Below are 22406 nucleotides of genomic sequence, written 5' to 3' on the forward strand. Positions count from 1 at the left end.
GGATTTCTGAACAAACAAAACTTACTTGACGTGGCGAGGAACATGAAACATGGAACGTGGCAAGAGACAGCATGACATGAAACACCATGACAAGACCAATGAACCAGCACAGGAGGAAGGCAAAGACATGACTTAAATACAAACAGGGCAGACACGACACAGGTGAACACCATCAGGGCAGATGGGGACCAAAGGAAGTAAAACTCAAGAAAACAGACAAGACAGGAGAATTTTCAAAATAAAACAGGAAACAGAAACAAACAAGACAGAACAAGGACGAAAAACAAGACAACAAACCCAAACCATGACAGACAGTTGGCGTCGAGCAAACCCCGCCCCACTTCCCCTGCCCATTGATGAGAGCTCTTTGTTTACCTGTTAGCTTACAAGCCCTCACAACCCCAAGCTAACATTACTGCTGCAACAAAAATGGCGAGCAATATCGGCGCTATCCAACCAGATGCCAGCTTGGACGAGGAACACAAATACGTACACGGATCTAGTCGTCTACAAGTGGATGAATGAGAATAGAGTGGAGCCGGGAGCTTGTCCAGCTTATCCTCTAAAATCAGCGGCCCCTAACCTTTTTGAAGCCACGGACCGGTGTGACGTCAGACAAAGTCTTCATGGCCCGGTCTTTAAGATGTGACGGCATGATGAAGGAGGAACAGAGACATAACAAGTCAAACGCTGAACTTTTATTTAGACACGCATAACATTTTAGATCGCACAGGTGTCATCATCCTCTCCCCTTCCCACACTCATGGTGCAAAAAAGAAGGACTGTCTATTAAATGTAACTTTCCTTTTATTGGAAGTCGAAGGCTCCTCTTCTGTCTCCTGGCTGGGCCTTTTCCCCTTTGCAAAGAAACTTTCCAAAGACGTTTCTTTTTAACTTATTTTGTTAGCTCCTGGGTTTTATTTTAGCGGTAACCTGACAACCCAGACAACACTATTTTCCTCACAGAGGGTTTTTAAAGAAAAAGCCAATATCTGTAGAGGTAAAAAAAAAAGTGAATAATGCTTTATTAGCACCACCACACGGCCTTCACCTTTGCCAGAAAAAAGCTCCAATAACCCTGTAAAGTAGTATCCTTAATCTGCACTTTGATCGTGTGTTTTTTTTTCTCCAGGGCTGCCCGCTGAAAGAGGAAACAGTATCCAGGTCAGGGTTAAACGCTGCTCGGTCTCCTCTTGCACAAAGACAACTGACTCAAAGCCAGGAGTGAACACACTTGATCTGCCTCTGTTTTCCACACGTGAAACATGCCTAATCTCTGCAGATCAATCAGATAGCAGCAGATAAATAAAAATTTCGAAAAAAACTTAAAAAAACTAGTTTGACTAAAAATTCCAGCTTGGTTTTGCTTTTTGATAAGAGTTGCAATTTAAAATAATTTGGGAACTGTTGAGTTAAACTTAACAAAATGCAAACGACTGTTTGTTTTGAAAGGCAAGCGGCAATCCTGCTGCATTTCAATGTGTTTCCAGTCTCTTCTTGCAAACAAAAAATAGGGAGACGGTGCACAAAACGAACATGCACATATTCACATCTATGTGAGGCGCAGCAAAGGAAAATATTGGAGGCTCAAAGCTGGAATGGCATCCACGAGATATGCAAAGCAGCAAGAGGTGTGAAATAAACAAACAAAAAGAGAAAGGAATCAGTGTCGAGCACGTGGTGCAGATTTTGCATCAAAACACAACCCTCGTAGCAGTTAATCCTTCCCGAGCTAATAAAACCACATTATCAATACCGCGGCCTAAAGTTGAAATAAGCTTGTACTGCATTTATAATTAACATGCATCACTAAGCTGTTTACGTTGACATAAACCTGTAGAGGTGTGAGCTGCCAAAGGAAGGCAAAGGAAGAACAGACGGAGTGTTTTCAGAGCGGAGAAATGTCAGAAAAGTCCTCAAAATCAGGTAAATAAATTCACACCAATATACGACTATAAAATATTATTACAACTGAAACAGCTCGAAAAGTGTAAGCGAACCACCGAGGGCTCTAACAATTAATGGTTATTTATGATTAGTCATTTACTACTGAGTTTTTTTGGTGAACAAACCCCTAAAAATGTTTCTGAAACTAAATTTTGTTGGTTCATTTTCTAAAAAAAAAAAAAACTTTTAAAGTAACCGACGATTTGGGCCTTTTGAAACGTGTATATTCTCTATAAAAAATGGTGGATTTTCATAAATCTCTATATATTGTGTATCATTTTTAGTGTGCACCTCCTATTGTGTGTAAGCTAGCAAAACCACTAGTGACACCTGTTATTTGCCCATTTAGCAACATCTATGTCTGCAACACTTTTCTAGCATATATTTTGCGCTATAAGGCACAGGAAAAAGTCTAAATTCTATTCGAAAAATATCAGTGCAGCCTTTTGGATTAAATCTAGTTGTGTTAACTTATGTTGAACCAATTTTAAGAGGTAAACAGCGCTTTGTAGAAATGTCAGTCTCTTTTTTTTCAAGGTTTGGTGTTATTGTAAATACGCCAACACAGCTAACATGTAGCTGTGTCGGACTGTACTTTTTAACATGTTACTAACAAAGTTGGGAGTTAGCATAGCTACAGTTTGTTTGTTTAAGCGACATCAGTTTGTCTTTCTACATGTTGCAGACAAGTGGGTATAATTGTAAATACGCTAACGTAACTAAGAATTAGTGGCAGGTAGTATTTTTTTATCTGTTACTAACAATGTTGGGAGTTAGCGTAATCACACTAATGTTTGTTTTAGTGGTCAGTTTTCTACATGTTCCAAACAAGGTTGGGAGTTATTGTAAATATGCTAACACCGCTAGCTTGTAGTATTTCAAGTAGGTGCAAAGCTGCTTTTCTCCCGCAATTTACATGAATTAAAGAATCACGAAAGCTGAAAGAATGTCAACTTTGGAGCTTAAGCTTGGGTGTTCATAAATTTGAAATGTGCATTTATAGGGCAGGGTCCCGCCATTCTGTGACAACTCATTTTTATTGTAAATGATGACATCAGGAAGAAAATCTAAGGAGGGTTGATTCAATTCGTTTTAGACATTGTAATGAAGAAGAAAATAATTCATAACCGACTGCTTTCATGTTAAAACACAGAGAGTTCTGGTATTGCAAGTAATGGAGACAGGTCAAGCGTTGCCATGCAGTCATTACCAAACTTCCGCTGCAGAGGTGGCTTCCATGAGGGGAGGCAATTGCGGCACAACAAGGCAACTTCCAGTCTGAATGTTCGGATCACTGCCCTAATTGTTGCCATGTGTTGTTACCAACTGTCAAGAGAGGACAGAGATACTTCCTTCCAAAAAACATCCAGCAGCTCGTCAGGAGACGCTCTTTCTCTGCGTAACTCTACTCCAGCCAGAGCTCAGCAGGGAAAGGTCAAACCCCCCCAATCTCCTGCCGACACATGTCAATCATGGGAGAAGGCTTTCATTCAACCCACATTTACAACGGTTTAAGGAGACCCTCGGAGTGGGCTTTTGGTGACTTGTCACCACTGGAAATTCCCCAAAAAAGGTAATTAGTATCCTCATTTCACTTCAAGTCAACAAAAAATAGAAGCATCTGTAGTTAAGAAAGCTTTTTGTGTGCAATATTTCTAAAGTGAAGATGCATGGTTTCTGTAGGGTTAGTTAGAGACTGCTAAAATAAAGCCATAAATAGTTGCATTTATGAGCTAAATGGATTTCTTTGGAGTAAAGCCTTAACAGAAGCAACATTGGGTTAATCGGTCTAGTTTATTAGTCATCTGTAGGAATCAGAGATCTGTGAGGCTGAACTCTGATCTGTTGCAGCAAAAGGATTACATGTGATCCAAACAAAATGAAAAGAAGAATGAATCCGCCTGATATTAAACTGTAACTTTGGTGGAAATAGTGATATATGTTGGATTTTAGCTGTTCACACGGGGGAGTGTCATGTGTGAATGAAGAGTTGGAGAAAACCTAATATTAAAATTCTGTGTTTAATGGTGAGCTAAATGTCATTCTTGATGCATGACAGTGAACAAATACAAACAGTATTAATTTGTTGTCAGTGATTTTCAACACATTGTTAACGTACGGTGTTACACAAAGATGCAAGGCTGCTTTTTTCCACTTCAGATTCCATTTCAGTTACATTAATAGTGTAAACGGTTAAAGAGTTACGATAGTCAAAAGAATGTCAACACTGAAGCTAAAGCTCAGATGTTCAAGGTCAAACAAGAAAGACTCTGGATTGTGTTTGGACTGCTGTCGCCTACCTGTCAGGAGCAGCAGCATTCCCATTGCGAACTTTGTTGATCTGAGCATAGAGCGCCTCCAGTGGTGGTCCGTTGCTGTCAAGGTTAAGTGTTGTAGTAGGTGGAGGAGGAGGAGGAGGAGGAGGAGGGGGAGGGCCCTGAGGGCTCTGTGGGAGGTGGTAGGGGTGGCTGTAGGCGTCAGTGCTGCTGCCGTCCATGGACGAGCCCAGCGAGCCGATTCCAGCGTAGGTGTGCTCCTCGTCTGAGCTGAAGGTGCGGCTGATGACGTCTTGGATCTCGGCGTACTCTCTGTCCTTCACCTGCTTTTCCCGGAGCTCCTCTGTCTTTGCCTGTATTCTGACCCAGGAGATAAAGGAGATAAAGTCGTTTGGTATCATCCAAAAGCCCTAAATGTTTTCTGTAGACACCAATGATAGTTCATTTAGTAATATGCAGAGGTTGGGAGAAACTCCGGTTTAGAAATGTTCTTTATAGAGGACAAATTTACATGACTGGTAGTCAGGAGGACATAATCTACCCCTTGTGCTATCTTAAATGAACACCCTTACTTTCATGTGTTCTCCCTACCATGACAAAGGTGGATAAAGGTGGAAAGATTTCATGTAATCCATGGACACCAGTGAAGATCACAAATCATTGAAGAAAAAAGGTTCAGCGCACTGTCTAGTGGGTCTAGATGACCCAACTCCCAATGGTAAAGTGCCTAGGATAGCACAAGGGCTTGACAGAGTTGGACATTCTCTCAGCCAATAAACCTTTAGAGTTTAAGGAAAATCTTTTGTTGACATGATCAATGAAAAGAAGGACAGACTACCTCTGATGTGAATGCTTTATTTTGCTCCTCGCCGCTTTTGTTTGCCAGTGTTTCTGGTCCAAGAGACAGAAGTTTTCTTTCCTTTTTACCAGCGAGTTTTCAGGCACACTGTATATTTTTCACTCTTGTGTTGTCAGTTATTGTAAGCTCAAAGCTTTTTTATTGACTTTGTTTATGAAAAATGTCTGACAACTCTGTTTATGGCTGAACTCTGGCTTTTAAAGAAGATAGGATGCTATTTTGTTTACTTGGCATGGATCTGAAGGGTAAAAAAAAAATTCCTTTTATGTTTTACTGATAGCATTTTTAAAACAGAAAAAATGTTGCTACTTTGTGTCATTTTTAAACTCATTACTTGCAAGTTGTCACCACAGAGCAAAAAACGCTGCTGGAAAAGATATCAATTGTAAATTGTAAAAGTAAAAAGAAAATAAAAGAGTATTTCAATTCATTTATGACTGTGGAAAACGTATCCTTTTATGCTCTATTGGATTGTGAAATAACTGTATATTGAACAATGCTCTTTATGATTTCCTTTCCACAGAAACATAAAAATCTGTGTCATAATTTTAAAGCTGCAAGATTAGTAATTTCAAAAGGCTAGAAAAGATCTTCAATGGCAGGTTGGTTGGAAAACATGTTGGACACCAACCAGCCCCCGAGGCCTGGCTTTGGGTACCCTGAATTTAGAGACACCAATTCATCTATGAAGAATATTTTTTGACTGAGGGAGAAAACCAAAGAGCCCAGAGAAAACCCACCAGTGCATGAGGAGAACATGAAAACTCCACACATAAAAATCCTAGCCAGGATTTGAACCAGGGCGTCCTCACTGTTAGGCAAGGGTGCTAACCACTGCCCCACCATGCAGCCCTCTGCTTTATATGATTGAGAGTAAATGACATTATCATGCAATACCAGAGAAAGGACGGGTTTGAACTGTTTCCTCCAGAAAGGCGTAAATCCACCATTTAAATTCAATGTTAATTGTTAAACAGTCAAGGAAATGCCTCCTGTCAACCATAAGGTGTTATTGTTTATTAAATAATGGAATGGGATCACATAAATCCACTTCCTCCTTTAACACGCCTTAACCCCCCCCCCCCCATCTTAGTGTTGTTTTCTCTCCATGGGACTGCACAAGCCACATAAGAAAGTCTTTGTCGGGCCCTTCCTGTCCCGAAGAATGGCTGCATGTGAATGCATCTGTCCGCAACTAGGACAGGCTGAACGAGGGGGGGGGTTGACCTCCCAATGTGGCGATCAAGCAGTCGCCACCAGGCTGCTCACTGGTTCCAGATGTTACGTGCTGTAGGGTAACACAATCATCCACACACTGGTGCAACAACTCCAACTGCTGCTAGACTTTCCTGTTACCTAAGGACATATCTGACCTTTGACCCGTCCCCCTGGGTGCTGCTTCTCACTGTTGATTGACAGGTCTGTAACATGGATTGCCTCCTCGTAAAACTCCCATCTCTTGCCCTTCCCTGTATTTCAATAACGGTAATCACATTTCAAACAATCGCCATTTTTCAGTGCCAGATTAACCTAATTTTCCTATCCTGCCCATACACTGCCTTCCAAAATCCTATTTTCTTGGCATTATCTGTGGAATGGGATTTAGATGGAAGGCGTGATGCAATGTGGCGGGGACGCCGAGTCATCAATAAAGGCTTGAAGCTCATTAGATGTAACACCGCATTGTTTAGAAGCAGGTAGACGGCAATAAGTAGCTGTTTAGGGTTATGGTGGTCTCGATTCACATACCCCTTTTCAGCAACAAAAATTGAATAAATAAATAAAGCTTTACAGGGTAAAACCACCAACCACCAGGTCCTGCCAGGAAGCATCAGACAATGAAATTACAGAAGGTTCACGTAAGTCCACTGGGACCTTCAGCCCCTCTGGCATATTACAGACTAATCAGATTCATAAAAAAAATGGATTATTGACATTTAAGATGAGATAATGGCTGCGGCTAAACCAATGACATCAAGCAACAAGGAAGACATGTTTTTTTGCCCCCAGGAGTCTGATATGCTTAGGACTAATAGGTGTGTACCATTGACAGACTAACAGCAAGTTCAATACAGCTGTAAGAATATCTGACCTATTGTTTTCCTACAACACCCATAAAACCTGCAAACAAGCAAAAGTCTGTTGTTTTAGTTCGATAAAGAATTACAATCATTGCAAACATTGCTGCTATTTTGATATAGCTATTTCAGATTCAAAGGTCCTAAAATGCCGCTTAAATGACCAGCATGTAAGATTATGATGACATTAGGGAAAAAATACATACAAAGTAATGGGAAGTCAAAATTTTAAAACCCTACAATGCGTGTATTACATTTTCACAATATTTTGGTTACAAAAATGTGAGAGGGGAACGCAGCTTTTCGGAGCGCGCCAGGCTAATGCTAGTTAAAATCTACAAACATTTTGTCCAACATTTTTTAGTTCACCAATGATGTTGAGTAGTTATGAAGTGATAGATCAAAATCCTTAGGAGGAGATTTATTTGTAAATGGCACTAATACGGATTTTTTTAAATAAAATTCAAGATGGCATCCTCATCCTGAGGAAAACAAAACATCGGTTGTGAATGTAGATTTTCGTGAAGATCGCACAAATTAAAGTTTTCTTTTACTATATTGAGGGAAGGTAAAAACCACAAAATTTCCTACTTCACCACTAAATGGCCTCCAGGTCTTGTAGACATCGCATGATACCGTCAATTTCTTTAAATATCACCAACCTTGAAAAATTCTTTTGAGCCCATTGAGAGATTTTGGACTAATTAATATTTTTGATGGCTTCGTCTGCTATGATGTCATCATTTTTTTAGGGGTTTGTTCACTACGCCCAAAATTCATTTCCGGTTACTAGGTGGGTAAAAATTTTGGTGAGTTTTTCAGAATGTGGCGAGGGCAAAATTCTGGCTCAAAGGCACAGTAAGAAAGGAGAATTGCAAAAACAACATGATCCTTGTTGTCCAAGACTGCTGTCGGCCATAATTGAGGATTATGGTACAATGACTTATTGACTTTTGTACTTTCATACAGAACCAATTTCTTGTCTCAAATAACATTATCCTGTGATCTTTACCCTAAATGTCTAAAGAAGCCCCTTGCAAAGGGTTTAATAAATAATAATAAAAAGTTTTTGGATTTTAAAGAGATTTTTCTTTTGCTTCGTTGCTCATCACGTCTAAAACCTTCCCCTTTTCTTCCTGTGTCAGTCTTAGGAAACCTGCTGCTGCTTTCCACCCCTCCCGGTTCCTTTCTGGGCCCATCTTTTGCCTCTGAGACCAGGTTTCCTATGTACCATATACAGTCCATTAGCCAATTAATGGCCCTGCATGTTAACAGCGAGGAAAGGGCTGCCCACATTCAGCTGATTATTGCCGTACAGCCCCAAGCCTGTCTCGTCTCGAATGCCCTTGCCAAAAACTACAAAACTGAGAGGGCTTTTTGAACCAGCTCAGGAGGTACTCGATTAGTCCACTCTGCATTAGGGTCTGTTTTTTTTTTTTATCCAAACTTCCGTTTTGAGAAGTGACGTACAGTAAACCTGTCAAATGCTGCAGTTCCTTAAAAAGGCCATTGGAGGCATAGGGAGTCTCTTGTCAAATGACTGCACTTTAAAATTTTACATCAACAAAAAAACGATCTACCATCTGGTCTAAAAAAATCATTCCTATTTATTACTTTATTCTCTATTCACAACAAATGTGACAGCAAGAATAGTATTGTTTTCTGTTTGAATTTATTAAAGTTCAGTTTTGTGCATTGTTAGACAAATGGGTGAGCCTATAGGTTAACTCAATAACACTTTTCCTCCCCTTTGTCCAACTCAGTCGCTGTTGAAATGGGCTGAATAATGTCCAACCTGGTTCAGGATGGATTGACATTATGTAGAATCCTGTGGATTACGCTCAACATTATCAGTCTGTTGAATATGTCTATGGTTTGACCCCAAGGTCACATTTTGGCGGGATGTATTCAAAATACCTCCAAATGACTCAACTCTCAGCCCATACAATTTTTTAAAGGGGTGGGGCTAGGGGAGGTTTTTATACCGGAACTGCAGAGCATGACGTGAAAATTCTGAAATGATGTGGGACTCAATGGATCACGAAATTTAACTTTATTACCTCGTTTCAATCTCTAGGGGGCAGCACACAGATGGTTTTAGACTATTATATCAGGAAGTATCCCTTGTGCTATCCTAGACACTTTAACATTGGGAGTTGGGTCATCTAGACCCACTAGACAGTGCGTTAAACCATTTTTCTTCAATGATTTGTGAACTTCACTGGTGTCCATGGATTACATGAAATCTTTCCATCTTTATCCACCTTTGTCATGGTAGGAATTCAAAGGGGGGTCAAAATCTGATTATTGTTTAGTTAGCATTTAATGTTGCTGGATTTAACCATGCTCAACGGTTTATCCCAGAGGTGAACTCAGAATACGTAATTAGAAAAACAAAGAGAACTTGAGAAAAGTACAGATTCAAATTCTAATACAGACTCAAATTGTTAAAGCAAGGGACCATTAAGGTGGTGTAATTTTGTATGTTTATAGTTTTTAAAAGGCAGACTGTGTCTGGATCCTGATTGGCTGTAGACCTTGTCTACTGTCCAGAAAGTATTCAGTTTACCAAATCTACATACATCTTTGATTGCTAACATATCTTTCTTTTAATTATGCTGGACTTATTTTTATGTGAAGTTTTGAACTGAGTTTAAAAAGAAAGAAAAAAGTGTGAAAATGTTCACATCTGTTTGAAGAAAGTGTATTAAGTGTGTAGTGATGGCCTTAAAACATCTAGAATAATTGTAAAAAAGAAAGTTGACAATCAGATTTTGCCTTTTGCGTGTTTTTTTTAGAACATAAATCCCACAATAATGGAAAAACCACTGAGCTCCTTTATTAAAATCCTTCCATTAGGACTTGTTTCTACACTTTACTACTTTAGAAACCGTCAATGACTATTAATCAAATGTTCAGCTAAAACAGAATTTCCTACAACCATGTTTGATGAAGTCTCTGGCAAGAATATATGGATGTTTAAAACTATTCTCCCACAGTCGAAGTTGTTATTGTACATAGACTAAAAACAAAGTGTTGCTTTCTGATGCCTGGATTCGATTGTTTCTATCAAATATTGTCTCATCAAAACTTGCAGGGAATTGTGTCGGTGAAGAACGACAAAATCCCCCAACTTGGTGGTGAAACTGAGCCGATAATGCAATCACAGAGATAATTGGTCTGGTTTGGCAGTGTTAATTCACAGTGTTAATAATCATATTAGGCTGATGTAGGTATCAATATAATTACAAATGGAATCATAGTTTCCAATCAGCCAATTGGACCTTGCTTTGAACTCTGCAAATGAGATTCAGACAGCATGTGAGAATAATGAGATGGTTTGACAAAGTGGGAAGATATTTCTGCTTCTGTAATCTCCAGAACAAAAAAAAGAAAAGAAAAAGCCGAATAATTTACTTTGAAATTATTTTCTTTCTTTGATTGGGGACCAAAAATGAAAGGAAGAAAAGTCGTCACGTCTTATCCACGTTTGAAGAAACTACAGTACGGTGACTAGTTTAGTAAAGCCTAGTCAGGATTTGTTTGTTCGGAGTCAGCAGTAACTTTTGACAACAAACAAACGAAAGTTGGCGAGAAAAGAAAGCTGTGATGTGCTCTGCTGTGGTCTGCAAAAGGGAAATGAAGGAGTGGCAGAGAGACTGCTGGTGGCTGATTAGAAGCCAAGCAGAGCTGGGCAGATAACAGAAAAGGGACATCATAATCAGCTGCCGCAGACAAAGACAGAGAAAATGGAGACGGGTTCACAAAAAAACAATGTCAGATTGGCGCCGTGTGCTGTCTCTTTGGCCACAGAAATATAATTTCAGGACTAGCATGTGCACAGATAAGCCAGAGAGTGATAGAAGCCCCACCAACAAAACCTCCCATGTGTGTTTTTTAGTCCTTTAGTCCACCGGCTCTGCTTGTGTGAGATTTTCGCCTATTACCTGAAGCTGGTCAGAGGGACAGTTGTACCTGGAGTCCACTCTGAGCTGTCTTGGTATCTTCCATGGGTTAAATGAAACGTTTTCGAGCTAAAACACTAATCAACGTCAGATTTGCTGCAGGTTTGGACTATTGACTGTAAATAAATTTGGACTGAGTGACCCCTACCCCTTGCCTTCCAAAAAGGAAGTAACTGCTGATTCCAAGAAGCCAAAATCCCATCGACTTCTATAGAGAAATAAACAGCTATTACTCATATGTCAGGATAACTGTTCTTGATCTGATATCTTTTTTTAACTGGCCAATCAGATGACTCAATAAAAGCACGTGGTCTCACGTTGAAGTCGGAAACTTTTAATTGTCAGACTCTCCTAAGCCCCTTTTCAGGTGGCAGGGGTGTGGCCTTCCAACAAGCTCACTCCTGATAGAAGACACATAGAAAGAATGACTTAAACTGACTTGGACCAATCACTGCTTACTGACAATTTGTGGCTCCAACACAGTGACAAACATATCACGACAAAAAGGCGACATGAATTGACTTTGTTTGTTAAAGCCAGAAGAAAAGTCATTTTTTATATGTGATGTCACACTCACTCGGTCCAGTCATAACATATAGTCAATGTTTTGCACTCGATGGTGCCAGTCTCTGGAACTATATCTACAAGAGTTTACCTAACACAATACAAAACAATAGTATTTTATTGATCCCAAGGGGAATTAAACCTTTTCAGTACAACCTAGAACAAGACAGACAACAATTTTGATGTCACCAATGGGACTCTGAATGGCAATTGTAATGGGACTAGAACAATGGCTGTAAATATCTCCACCCAACATATTGATACTCTGCAAACAGGCAATCTGGTCAGACAGAGTAAGGCCAAATCCAAATTGGTTCCATAACCCTTCGACTTCTCCCTATCCCTCAAAGCGAGGGATAAATGTGATATGGAAAAAATAGGGTATGTCCGAATTCCAACCCTAACCCTTACATAGTGCACTATATAGTGCGTTCACCCCTTTGTAGTGCTGTCCGAATCTACAATTCCAAAATCGAGTTCCCTAGAAATTTACCACCTGTGTGCATCGATGCTGACTAGATCAGCGAATATAGACCACAATGCATTTTTTACCAAAAAAATGTATTCAAATGTATTTTTTTGATAAACCATCAATGTTTTAACTTAAGAGGACAGTGGACTCATAAATAATCGTCGCAAAACGCTCATTTTAATTAGATTTTAACTTTGTGAAATTGATGACGTCATATCCGCCATTAACAAAAAAAAAATAATGAGCATGGTGTCTGAATTGCTTCTAAAATTCACGGCACTACATGGTGCCACACTATATAGTTTTTTAGTCGTTATGGGGTTAGGGTGGGAATTCGGACATAACAATAGAGTCTTCGAATTCGGATGTTGCTACCTCTCGATGACATCATTGATAGTCACCGGAATTCTACATTAGCGGATAGCTGCAAGCACTAGCAAAATACATATCATCAGTTTTATAACAATAAAAAGTCATGCAGACACAAAAACTCAATATTTATATTTAAATGTAAAATTCTGTGGTTCAGAGCACAACCACTACAGCTTCAAATGCCCCTACAATTGGGAGCAGTAGGAGTATGGAAACAATTAAAATTCAGTTGAGGTTTTGTTGAATCTTAAATCACTAAAAATGCACAAACTTGAGTTTGAATAAATCCCAAACACCAGGTCGGAAAATGCATTTAAACCCTCATTTGTGATTATTAAAACGACAAAGCAAATTACAATAAAATTTTTGTGACACTTGATTCTAAATAGGTTAATTTTTGAGTACATTTGAAATTTTTCAATATTTATGTTTCCTATTTGAAACCATCCCCTAGTGGCCATTTGAGGATCTGCAACATTCAATCATTTAAACTCTGGAAAAGAAGTTGGAAGGTTTCAGCACTAAGAAGATCCAGTACAGATGGAACAGACTCAAACTTTTATGAACTCTCTTCTCCATCATTTGCAGTCATAAGTGCCTGACAAGACATCAATAGAGCGTAATATTTTTACTTAAACTAAATGGATTGTATCTGTAAGGACCACAGGCCAAACCATCAATTGCAAGAATACCATCAAGGTCAGAGTTTTTAAATAAATGATTATACCTTGCTCATTGCAGAGTAAAAAGGGGCAGGCTCTGGGAATTAATCTGTTTCACCTCCTTGCTGACTCCTATTTTGGATCACTAAAAGCTGCTGTCAAAACGTCTGTTCGAATTAATGATCGCTAATGTCAGCCGAGCCGGGAGTTTGGCTCCAGTCCGTTCCGGGTCGTGCTGACATGCAGAGCAGCCAGACAACTGCCAGCTTCCTGAGCCTGGAATGGGCCGATCCATAATTTCATAAAAGCACTCTGGAATAGCCAGTCTCCATGTCAAGTGTGGCAATCAATCAGGACATATGACTTATGTGGAGAACTTCGACAATCAAATGTATCACTCTTGGAGTGTAAAACAGGGGTGCTACGGAAAAATACAAGGGGTAATGGATTTCTAAGCTGTCATTCCGCTGAACCCCGATGCTTTGAATATCGACTTGGCTTCATGGCAGGTTGCTTTATTATTACCCACCCAAATTTCCCTTAGGATTCCCTTTCCATTAACTGAGGGACAATCACAGCCGGCCTGAGAGATGGGATTTGGGGAAAGGTACAAAGAATTAGGCGGCACTTCTGCATAGGAAGCCCAGACATGCAGAACGGACACAAACGAGACAGGGAATCAGAATGGGGCTGCAAGACAAAGCAGCTGAAGTGTGTGACAGCAGGAAGAAGACAAGGGGTAGAGACTGGATTTAAATGGCTTGTATCTGTTTGTGGGAAGGGTATGCGCCATACATAATTCATGCCCTCTGTGTGCCTGTCTTGATTCCGCTGCTTAGCATGACAGTTGTTTGGTAGCTGCTAAAAGAGGGGGTAGATCTGGATGGAGAACCAGGGTCTCCAGAGCCCGAATGGGCCGGGCCCTCCGCCAGAGAGCAGTCAATGGATAGGACCTTCAATGCAAAAAGAAATGGGCAACATCGATTGTCTCTGAGCGAGACGTCCAGATGTTCCATTCAGGGGAGAGGGCTTTTGTGAAACTTTTAGAGTTTTACGTCAGTCTGTGTCTTACATTTTCAATCTGACTCTTCCCTGGCTGTAAGAGGGAGCGCTACCAGAGCCCATTGTTTTGATTCAATTAACTGCTGTTACCAACGGCCCTTTGATTGGTGACTTCATTTGGATGGAGGACAACAATGTGGACAGTGAGCTGCCATTTCATTCATTCTGCTTCCAATGCCATATTCTCCATTGGGAAGAATGAAATCGGGCTGGACTGTGAGGGAAAGGAAGCCAAAGCCACGTCCCCTTCTGCCTAAATTTTCATCCAATGCTGGAAGACGCCATGCTGAGAACTGTATAGATGGAAACAATGTGTTTTTGGGTGAGTGCAGTGACCCCTTGATTATTCCGGGAGTTACCTTTAAAAAAAAACCCATGAAAACCTAGAAACTACGGTGGCCCTGAAGTGCAAATTACACTATGAAATAACTCATAATAACTCACATGCTCTATACTATACTAATTACAAAACTTTTATGAGTATTGAAGAAGAATTTTACAAATCTCAAAGCTCAAAAATCAATTAATGATGCCCCATAGCACCTATCTTTACTGGTTTCTCATCGTATTTAAGTTTTTTAACGTTTCAGTTTGATTTCTGGACATTACTTTTGTTTTCTGAAACAGTTCTTTTTCTGGAATTGTGTTTTGGGGTCTAGAATTTTCTTTTGATTTCTAAAATTTACTTTTTAAAAATTTTTTATTTGTTATGCTTTTTCAATTGTCATTGATGTGATTTGGACTTTAGGGCTACCGTGGAAATCCAAAAGTAGTCAACTATATGTTTAACAATCATCATAGATGTTTTAAGGCTGTAAAACTCATCACTACACACTTTATACACTTTTCTCAGACACACATAAACATGTTCACACTTTTCCTTCATGTTTAAACTCTCAAAGTTGAAATCTTCATAGAAAAATAAATCCTATATTGTAGAACGAAAACACGGATCTGATCGTGATAGAGATTTATGTAAATTTGGCGAACTGAATAGCCTCTGAACAGCAGATTGATTGACAATGTCAACAGCCAATCAAAATACAGAACCCAATGTGCCTTTTAAACTAAAGAATGAAGCAATCATTGCTTGAAAGGGAATTTTTAGACGGACACAATAGGCTATTTATTTTACAATGGTGCAATGGATAGTAATGGGTTAAATGGTAAAAGGCGTATACTTATATAGCACTTTCTGCCCTCTTTTGAAGGCCCAAAGTTCTTTACAGTCACAATCCCATTCACCAATGCACACACACATTCACACACTGATGGCGGCTCTGCTGCCGAACACTGGCGCCAACCTCCACCAAAGGCAAGGTAGGGTTCAGTGTCTTACCCAAAGACGATTCGACGCATGGGCGTGCAAGGCGGGATTCGAACCTGCAATCTTATGATCATGGGTCGACCGCCCTACCGCTGCCCCACAGCCGCCCAATAATTAATAATAATTAATAACATTTCTCAAAATGTCTAAATAGGATATTAATAATGAATAAATAAAGTTACATAATTTGTATCTATACCCAGAAAGTGTACTTGTTTTGCCTTTTTGCCCCCATCCCTGCATCCTACAAACCTTTCTCTTTCTATCTTCATCTGGAGAGTCTCTTCCTCTGGCGCCTCCCCAGTTTTAGATTTGCTGGAGCTTCTCCTCTCTATCTGGTCCTCACCCTTTCGTTGCTTTCCAAACCTGCAGAAACAGAAAAGAAAAGCCGGATATATAAAAATGTGTATTGGTGATTTAGCAAAAGCTAGAGTGTCAATAATTCCTTGCCCAATATGAATATTTAGATAGGGCTGTGTTGCTTCCTTTATCTGGGGAAATTGAGGTGAAACACTGCAGGAAATGAAAGTGTCAAGCTGTCAAAATCAGCAAGTTGCTCTTGTATTGTGGAGACAACACAGGAGATGTCTCTCTGGGCAATAATCCGATAATGAAGCAATAACTTGGCCTCTTTCATATAAATGGAATCAGAAAGCGTCAAGTCACACCAATAGATAAGACAAAAGTGAATTCACTTTTAGAAAAGTCTCTTTGAGAGACAGAAGAAGCATTTAGAGGGTTTTGGTGTGAAAAGTGGAAATAACAAAATGTGGATAAACTCTTGGTTTCTGTCTAGAGTTGACGATGAAAGTTTATGATGGAGCTTTGAGAAGAGGTAACCAACAAATTAAACAGAATTACTTCTAGATTTGAATGTATCAGTGTTGTCATACTAGTATATTTGGGAAAGCTTCAAGATATGAACATCAATTAAAACTAAATGCAACACAAAAGTTAGGCTAAATCAAATGAAAAAGAAGAACATATAGAAAGTCTCCCACACTCGACAGGCAAAAACAGCAAAATATGGAGTTAATTGTTTTATATTCCAAATAATACTTCATAGCTCATACTATCTGCTTGTAAAGAAAATTAAACTATATTAACAATTAAGGATGATGTCATCGTGCTGCTGTTTTTGCATTGTCAGGTTATTCTGGTAAAAATCTATCAGCGTAATGTTCAGATAAAGTTTTGTCACCATTTATTGAATCTGAAAGTTGAACCCTTTACCAACCGAGAATTTAGCTCCAGTGTTGACATCCTTTCAACAACAATAGGTCATTTTAGCGGATTTTGAAGCGGAGAAAAGCAGTTTTGCACTGATACGCAACAAGAGTGAAGTGGATACGCAATGCACAAATCCGCTGATTCTGTCATGAAAAATAGTACTTTTGCGCCATTGTAAAGCTGATATGCAAAGCCACTTTTCCCCATGTCAGAATCCATTGATTCATGTTGAGCGTGGGAAAACGGTCGAAGAGTTACGGTGTGTCAAAGAGCGTGTCTTATTTAGGTGTTTGTTGCCGGTGCAATATTGGTGCTATCCACCGTACAGTTTTAAGCCAGATGCCAACTTAGTTGAGGAAAACAAAGACGTACATGGATCTATTTGTCTGCAAGTGGATGCATTAAAATGAAATGGAGCAGAGAGCTTGTGGCTTGCCGATTGTAGCTTCTATATCTTTTTTCAAAGAGTATTTTTTCATTTGCTCCTGATTTATGATTTGAATTTTAATTGATTTTAGCTTAATTGTTTTTATAAATGTCCTCCACCATGGGGAAAATGCTAACATGTTAAAAACACCAAAAACAATTGTCATTGGAGTGGGTCTTTAGCAATAAGCATTTATGCAATTTTTTCACGTTGTTGGATCGCGGTCAGTAGCATTGTAGGAAAGAAAAGACATCTAGCATAACACCTGTTAGAAAAGTAGACAGATGAAGGAAAAAACTTGCATAAGAAAGAACAAATATGGAGAACAGATTAGGTAACAATCACGTTGCTAAACTGCTGAGTTGTTTTCCAAAGCTGTTCAATGTTTGAAAGTACAAACTTTAATAAAAGAGCAGGCAGTGCAACCAAACAGCCCAGTTAGAGTGTTGAGCAGCTACTGTATGGGCCCCGGGACAAAGCCTCAGAGGAGACACGCAAGGCCGTGAAGGCATGTTGTTCCAGTCAGAAGAAACTCAATAAATATAATCACAGACAAAGCCTCTATTGTATCGAGCAGTTGTGTTACTCAAATTAACTCAGTGCTGTTTATACACAGGCATCGATTGTGATGTTTCACTTGTTTTTTGTTGTTGTTGTTTCTTGCACAGTGCAGTTCAATCTCAGATAGGGATGAAATTAGGCTCTGCAGTCTCACAGCGCCAGTTCATTTTTGCTTACTCCCTAAAGCTGAGCCTTCTCTGACAGAAGAAAAAGTTTCTCTCAAAACTGAAGAATTGCATCAGACGAGGTTGATTTGAGGCAGGTGGGGAGAGAATAGATATAGTCATGAACTGTGAGTCTGCAGGTATGTTTATTAGTCCGCTTTACCGTAAAAGCAACTGGACTTAATTTTATGCAAATGGAGGATCTGGTAAAGGCTATTCTGGAATTACAATGCTTTCAATATGCTGTGGCTACACGTCTGCTTTAAGGCTTGGAAAAAAAAATACAAAGGCAGAGAAAGCCCTTTCTAAATTTTATGGCACAGATCTAATACATTACCTGATTATTTAATCAACAAATGGCTCTGGTAAGCTAAAACTTTGTAATAGAGCTGGGAATGCTAATAATAATGACTTAGCTATTTATCACCAGAGCAGGTTACAGCTCGTTTTGCCCCACTTCAAGGACTTTAAGTCTCTGAGTGAAATTCCTCCGCTACCTTTCCTAGACATTTCTTTCTTTCTTTTTTTATTTAGAATCCACAATCTATTGAATAATAAGATATCAAGTAAACTTTAAGATATTTTTAGATGAAAAAACAAGTTTAGTGATTTCAATGAATCCTGGGTAAAATATCGTTATTATGCATTTTAACGATTTTTTCACAAAAGAATGAAATGTGTTGTATGTCGTATTGAGTCATACTGTGTCAGTTTGAACACCAAGTTGCAGCAAAAAGAAGTATAATAAAGTTTCATATATTCGTTTGTACGTATATATATATATATATATATATATATATATACACAAAAAAGCAACACCACAAAGGTGAACTGCGATATAGCTTGAGAACCCTCTGTACTATACTGTAGTGCACACGTACTGTATGTAATCACTGTGTCTATCTATCTATCTATCTATCTATCTATCTATCTATCTATCTATCTATCTATCTATCTATCTATCTATCTATCTATCTATCTATCTATCTATCTATCTATCTATCTATCTATCTATCTATCTATCTATCTATCTATCTATTTATCTATCTATCTATCTATCTATCTTGGGCGTTCTGATTGGTTTTAGGCACATCAATCTATCTCCTCTGTTCTGTGTCTCTTTATACAGACTGCGTCCAGTTTGCCAAATGTAAATCCATCTTAAATCGCAATCAAAACTTTTTTTTCGATTCTTAATCACTAGACCTACAGTTTGGACACACCTTCTCATTCTGAGAAGGTGTGTCCAAACTTTTGGTCTGTACTGTACATACTCTGAACGTTTTTAACTTTAGGAGTTTCAATAAGAGAGGAAAGCTTAAAAAATAATAATTTCTACCTGAGAGAAGTGTATAAAGTGTGTAGTAAACCTTATAACATCTGTTGTCCTATTTTGTGGATTTCACCAACAGGGTTTTGTTGGACACAAATAAAGCTTTTTATTTTCAAACAAACAAAAATTGCCAAAATCGTTACAAGTGTAACTACAAATAATGTTTTGTTTACTTGGTCATCGCCTGCCTGCCAATGGGAGCCTTGATAAACCTTGATAATTATTCAAAACATAAATGGTGCACAAACACCTCCCTTATATAATGCACCTTGTCAATTTCCCTTATATTACACATCAAAACATGACACATCTTTTCAATAAGACTGATGTTCTAACTGGGGTAAAAAATTTCAAAGGTTTGACATGACAGTAATGAGTGTCAGATGAGGCGATGAAACCATTTGTAAAAACACCTGTGCCACATTTTCACCAAACAAGCCAAGTATCAGAAAAAAAATCTATTGGAAATGAGACATTAAGTTCTATAATAAGATATTGATTGGCAGCTGCATCTTATGGATGGGAGGCAAATAGTACTTTGTTCAGAAATCTGAGTATTTTTTTTCTTTTCTTTTTTTCTCATATTGTCTAGACTGCAGTATCTGCCACATTTTCAACGACAAAAACATTAAAATGTTTGTATAAATATATTAAACAGACAAGCACTTTTAATAATCAATTATTCAATGCAAATTCCGCATTGGTTTACCTAACGGGGTAGCCTACACTTAACATATGCTTCGCATAATTTATACCATGATCCGGGTGAATACTCCATTCTGAAAAGTAATAATGGACACCTAAAAAAGAAAAGTTCCGGTCACATATCTTAAAAATCACTGCGCAGACAAACGATGCTTCATCATCTGGACAAAAACAAGCGGTAAGAGGTGAATTTTCTCCGAACTGATGCATTATACAACCCATTGTGACTACCAGCATATATATCGCTTTCCTTTGCCGCTGCAGTCCAAATCGGGCCGGCTCAGCGCGTTGTCATATTTCGGTTACAACGTGCGGCACCACTTGACAAATAGTCCGCTTTTTATAAAAGCCATCGGAACTGAAAACATAAAACGATTAAAAACTGACTGAATATATATTTTCTTTTGTAAGTGACCATGGCATAAGCGGAATAATTGCCTTTGAAGTTTGCATTATCATCGGACAGCTCAGGCTTCCACAGCGGGCGTTAATTTCTGATAATGCACACTTCGTGGACCATTATCTCTTACATAACCGCCTATTATAATATATTACCTAACTTTTAGATGTCAGAATTACAAAAGAATGTTTGGTTTCAGTATCTATAACACAAAGTAAAACACAGTTTTTTAGGTTAGTCATTCCAAAAATTGCTAACTAAATATGAACACACCATTAAACTTACAACTTAATAGTTGTCTGTTTATATATTAGCAAGATGAAACATCCATTTTACAAAACTCAGTTGTATAGTGGTTAAAGAATTTGAAAAGAAAACAGTTTTTATTTGAAAGACCAATTTGATGCCTTTTTAGAAAAATCCTGGTTTTCTAGCAATGTTGCTAGCGCTAAAATAAAGAGTGAACAGGACAAAAATAGGTGAAAAATAGAGACCCAATGTGTGCAGTACTGGTGAATGGAGTAAGCCTAAGTTATTGGGAATCTTTGTATTTAATAAATGGGGTCACTAAAGACGCGTAAAGCCTTGGTAGCAGTAATGCGGGCTAGCTATGCTAACAACATATTTAGAAACAAAATTTCTGTGCTGCTTCAGATGAACCACTTTGTAGGGATTAATCATTAAAACCAAAGGAATACAAGAGAAAATGCATGCAACAATTGAACTTACACATTGATAAACCAGAATCAACATTGCGTATGAAACGCCACCCTTAGACTTGCATTATCTGTACACAGGCAGTAGTAACATCTGACTAATAGGATTTCTTCCTTTAAAAAATTAATCTGGTAATTAATACTGTACCAGGGAAGGCCTTCAAAGCTCAACACCCTTTTTTTCTCTGAGTTCAGTTTCTTTTCTGAAGTGGTATTAGGCATGTCCTGATAAAAGCCAATAGCTGATATAGCTGTGACTCCAATTTTGTAGTCAAAATGAATTGATAAAAATACTTAAAAAGATAGAGCAGAGACTAAAGTGCAATGTCCTTATGAGAAAGAAAAATCTTGACTGGGTTTCTTTAATAAAAGTATCAATTTTAGCCGTTTTATGATTTCTTCTAAAAACTCACTCCTTCAGTAAACCAATCTGTTTCATGCAACAAAAAGAAGACCATGAATGTTGAAGAAATCCAGAAAAAGCTGACTCTTGTGTACATTGGATCACTTTGCACGGGTCATGCAAAAAAGAATAATGTCATGCAGAGAGTATTCATGACCTCCAGGCTATTTATTCCTTCCAGCTACTTATTAAAGTTTGGCCACAATGATGACTGATTTGTTATCCGATATAGTTTGGATGGCATGTCATCTAGCATGCGATGGCACTTATAATACGTGTTTTATTGTAATGGTCGGTGATGTGGTGAGACAAAGAGAGAAATACTCCAAAGTTCAATCCAAGTGCTCTACATTTGTCATTTGTTGACAGTGTCTCATAAAATGACAAAAAAAATTAACACTGCTGTACATTCCATGTGTTGCCGGGAAGCTGGAGTTGCTCCACACTTTTACTGGGAGAAGGAGTCAGTAAATATCAACTACTCAATACGATACATCATCATATATCAGACGAAAAAACGGAGAGGGTTTATAATACTGGCATTGGCTATCTAATCCATCATCTTCATCGGGTAGTAATTTGTCATGGCCTCCATCAAAACTGAGGAGTGAAAAGTTAAAGGCAGAATTTACAGAGACAAAGAAATGAAGGTAGATATTGTGAAGTCGTAAAATCTTTAACCTTGGGTAGTATTAAATTTGAACGCGCTTTACTGACCTAAAAAGAAGAAAAGCAAAACATGCTTCCTTTAAAGCAAACGGAGGAACATGGTGGATTGCTTGATTTAACCTCAGATGAGTTTTAAAATATTCTCAATTTTTCAAAGCTGCAGACGGAACCAGGTGAGTGTGGGAGAAAGAGACTGCATCTATCAATTTGAGTA

At 38.6% G+C, this 22406-nt stretch overlaps 1 protein-coding gene across 2 annotated transcripts in view; it reads right to left on the bottom strand.

Annotated features, from left to right (window-relative positions):
* The window catches only part of LOC101161760 (partitioning defective 3 homolog), a 409769-nt gene that overhangs the window by 102156 nt on the left and 285207 nt on the right, over positions 1-22406 (bottom strand). For both annotated transcript variants that reach the window (XM_023950353.2, XM_023950354.2), the window contains 2 exons: positions 15837-15950; positions 4248-4583 (listed from right to left, as the gene is read on the bottom strand). In XM_023950353.2, the coding sequence (XP_023806121.1) occupies positions 4248-4583; positions 15837-15950 (450 nt within the window). The remainder of the gene's footprint in view (positions 1-4247; positions 4584-15836; positions 15951-22406) is intronic.

This window comes from Oryzias latipes, chromosome 20, assembly GCF_053564925.1.
Source record: "Oryzias latipes strain Hd-rR chromosome 20, Olatipes_Hd-rR_3.1".
In the NCBI taxonomy this organism is placed as follows: Eukaryota; Metazoa; Chordata; class Actinopteri; order Beloniformes; family Adrianichthyidae; genus Oryzias; species Oryzias latipes.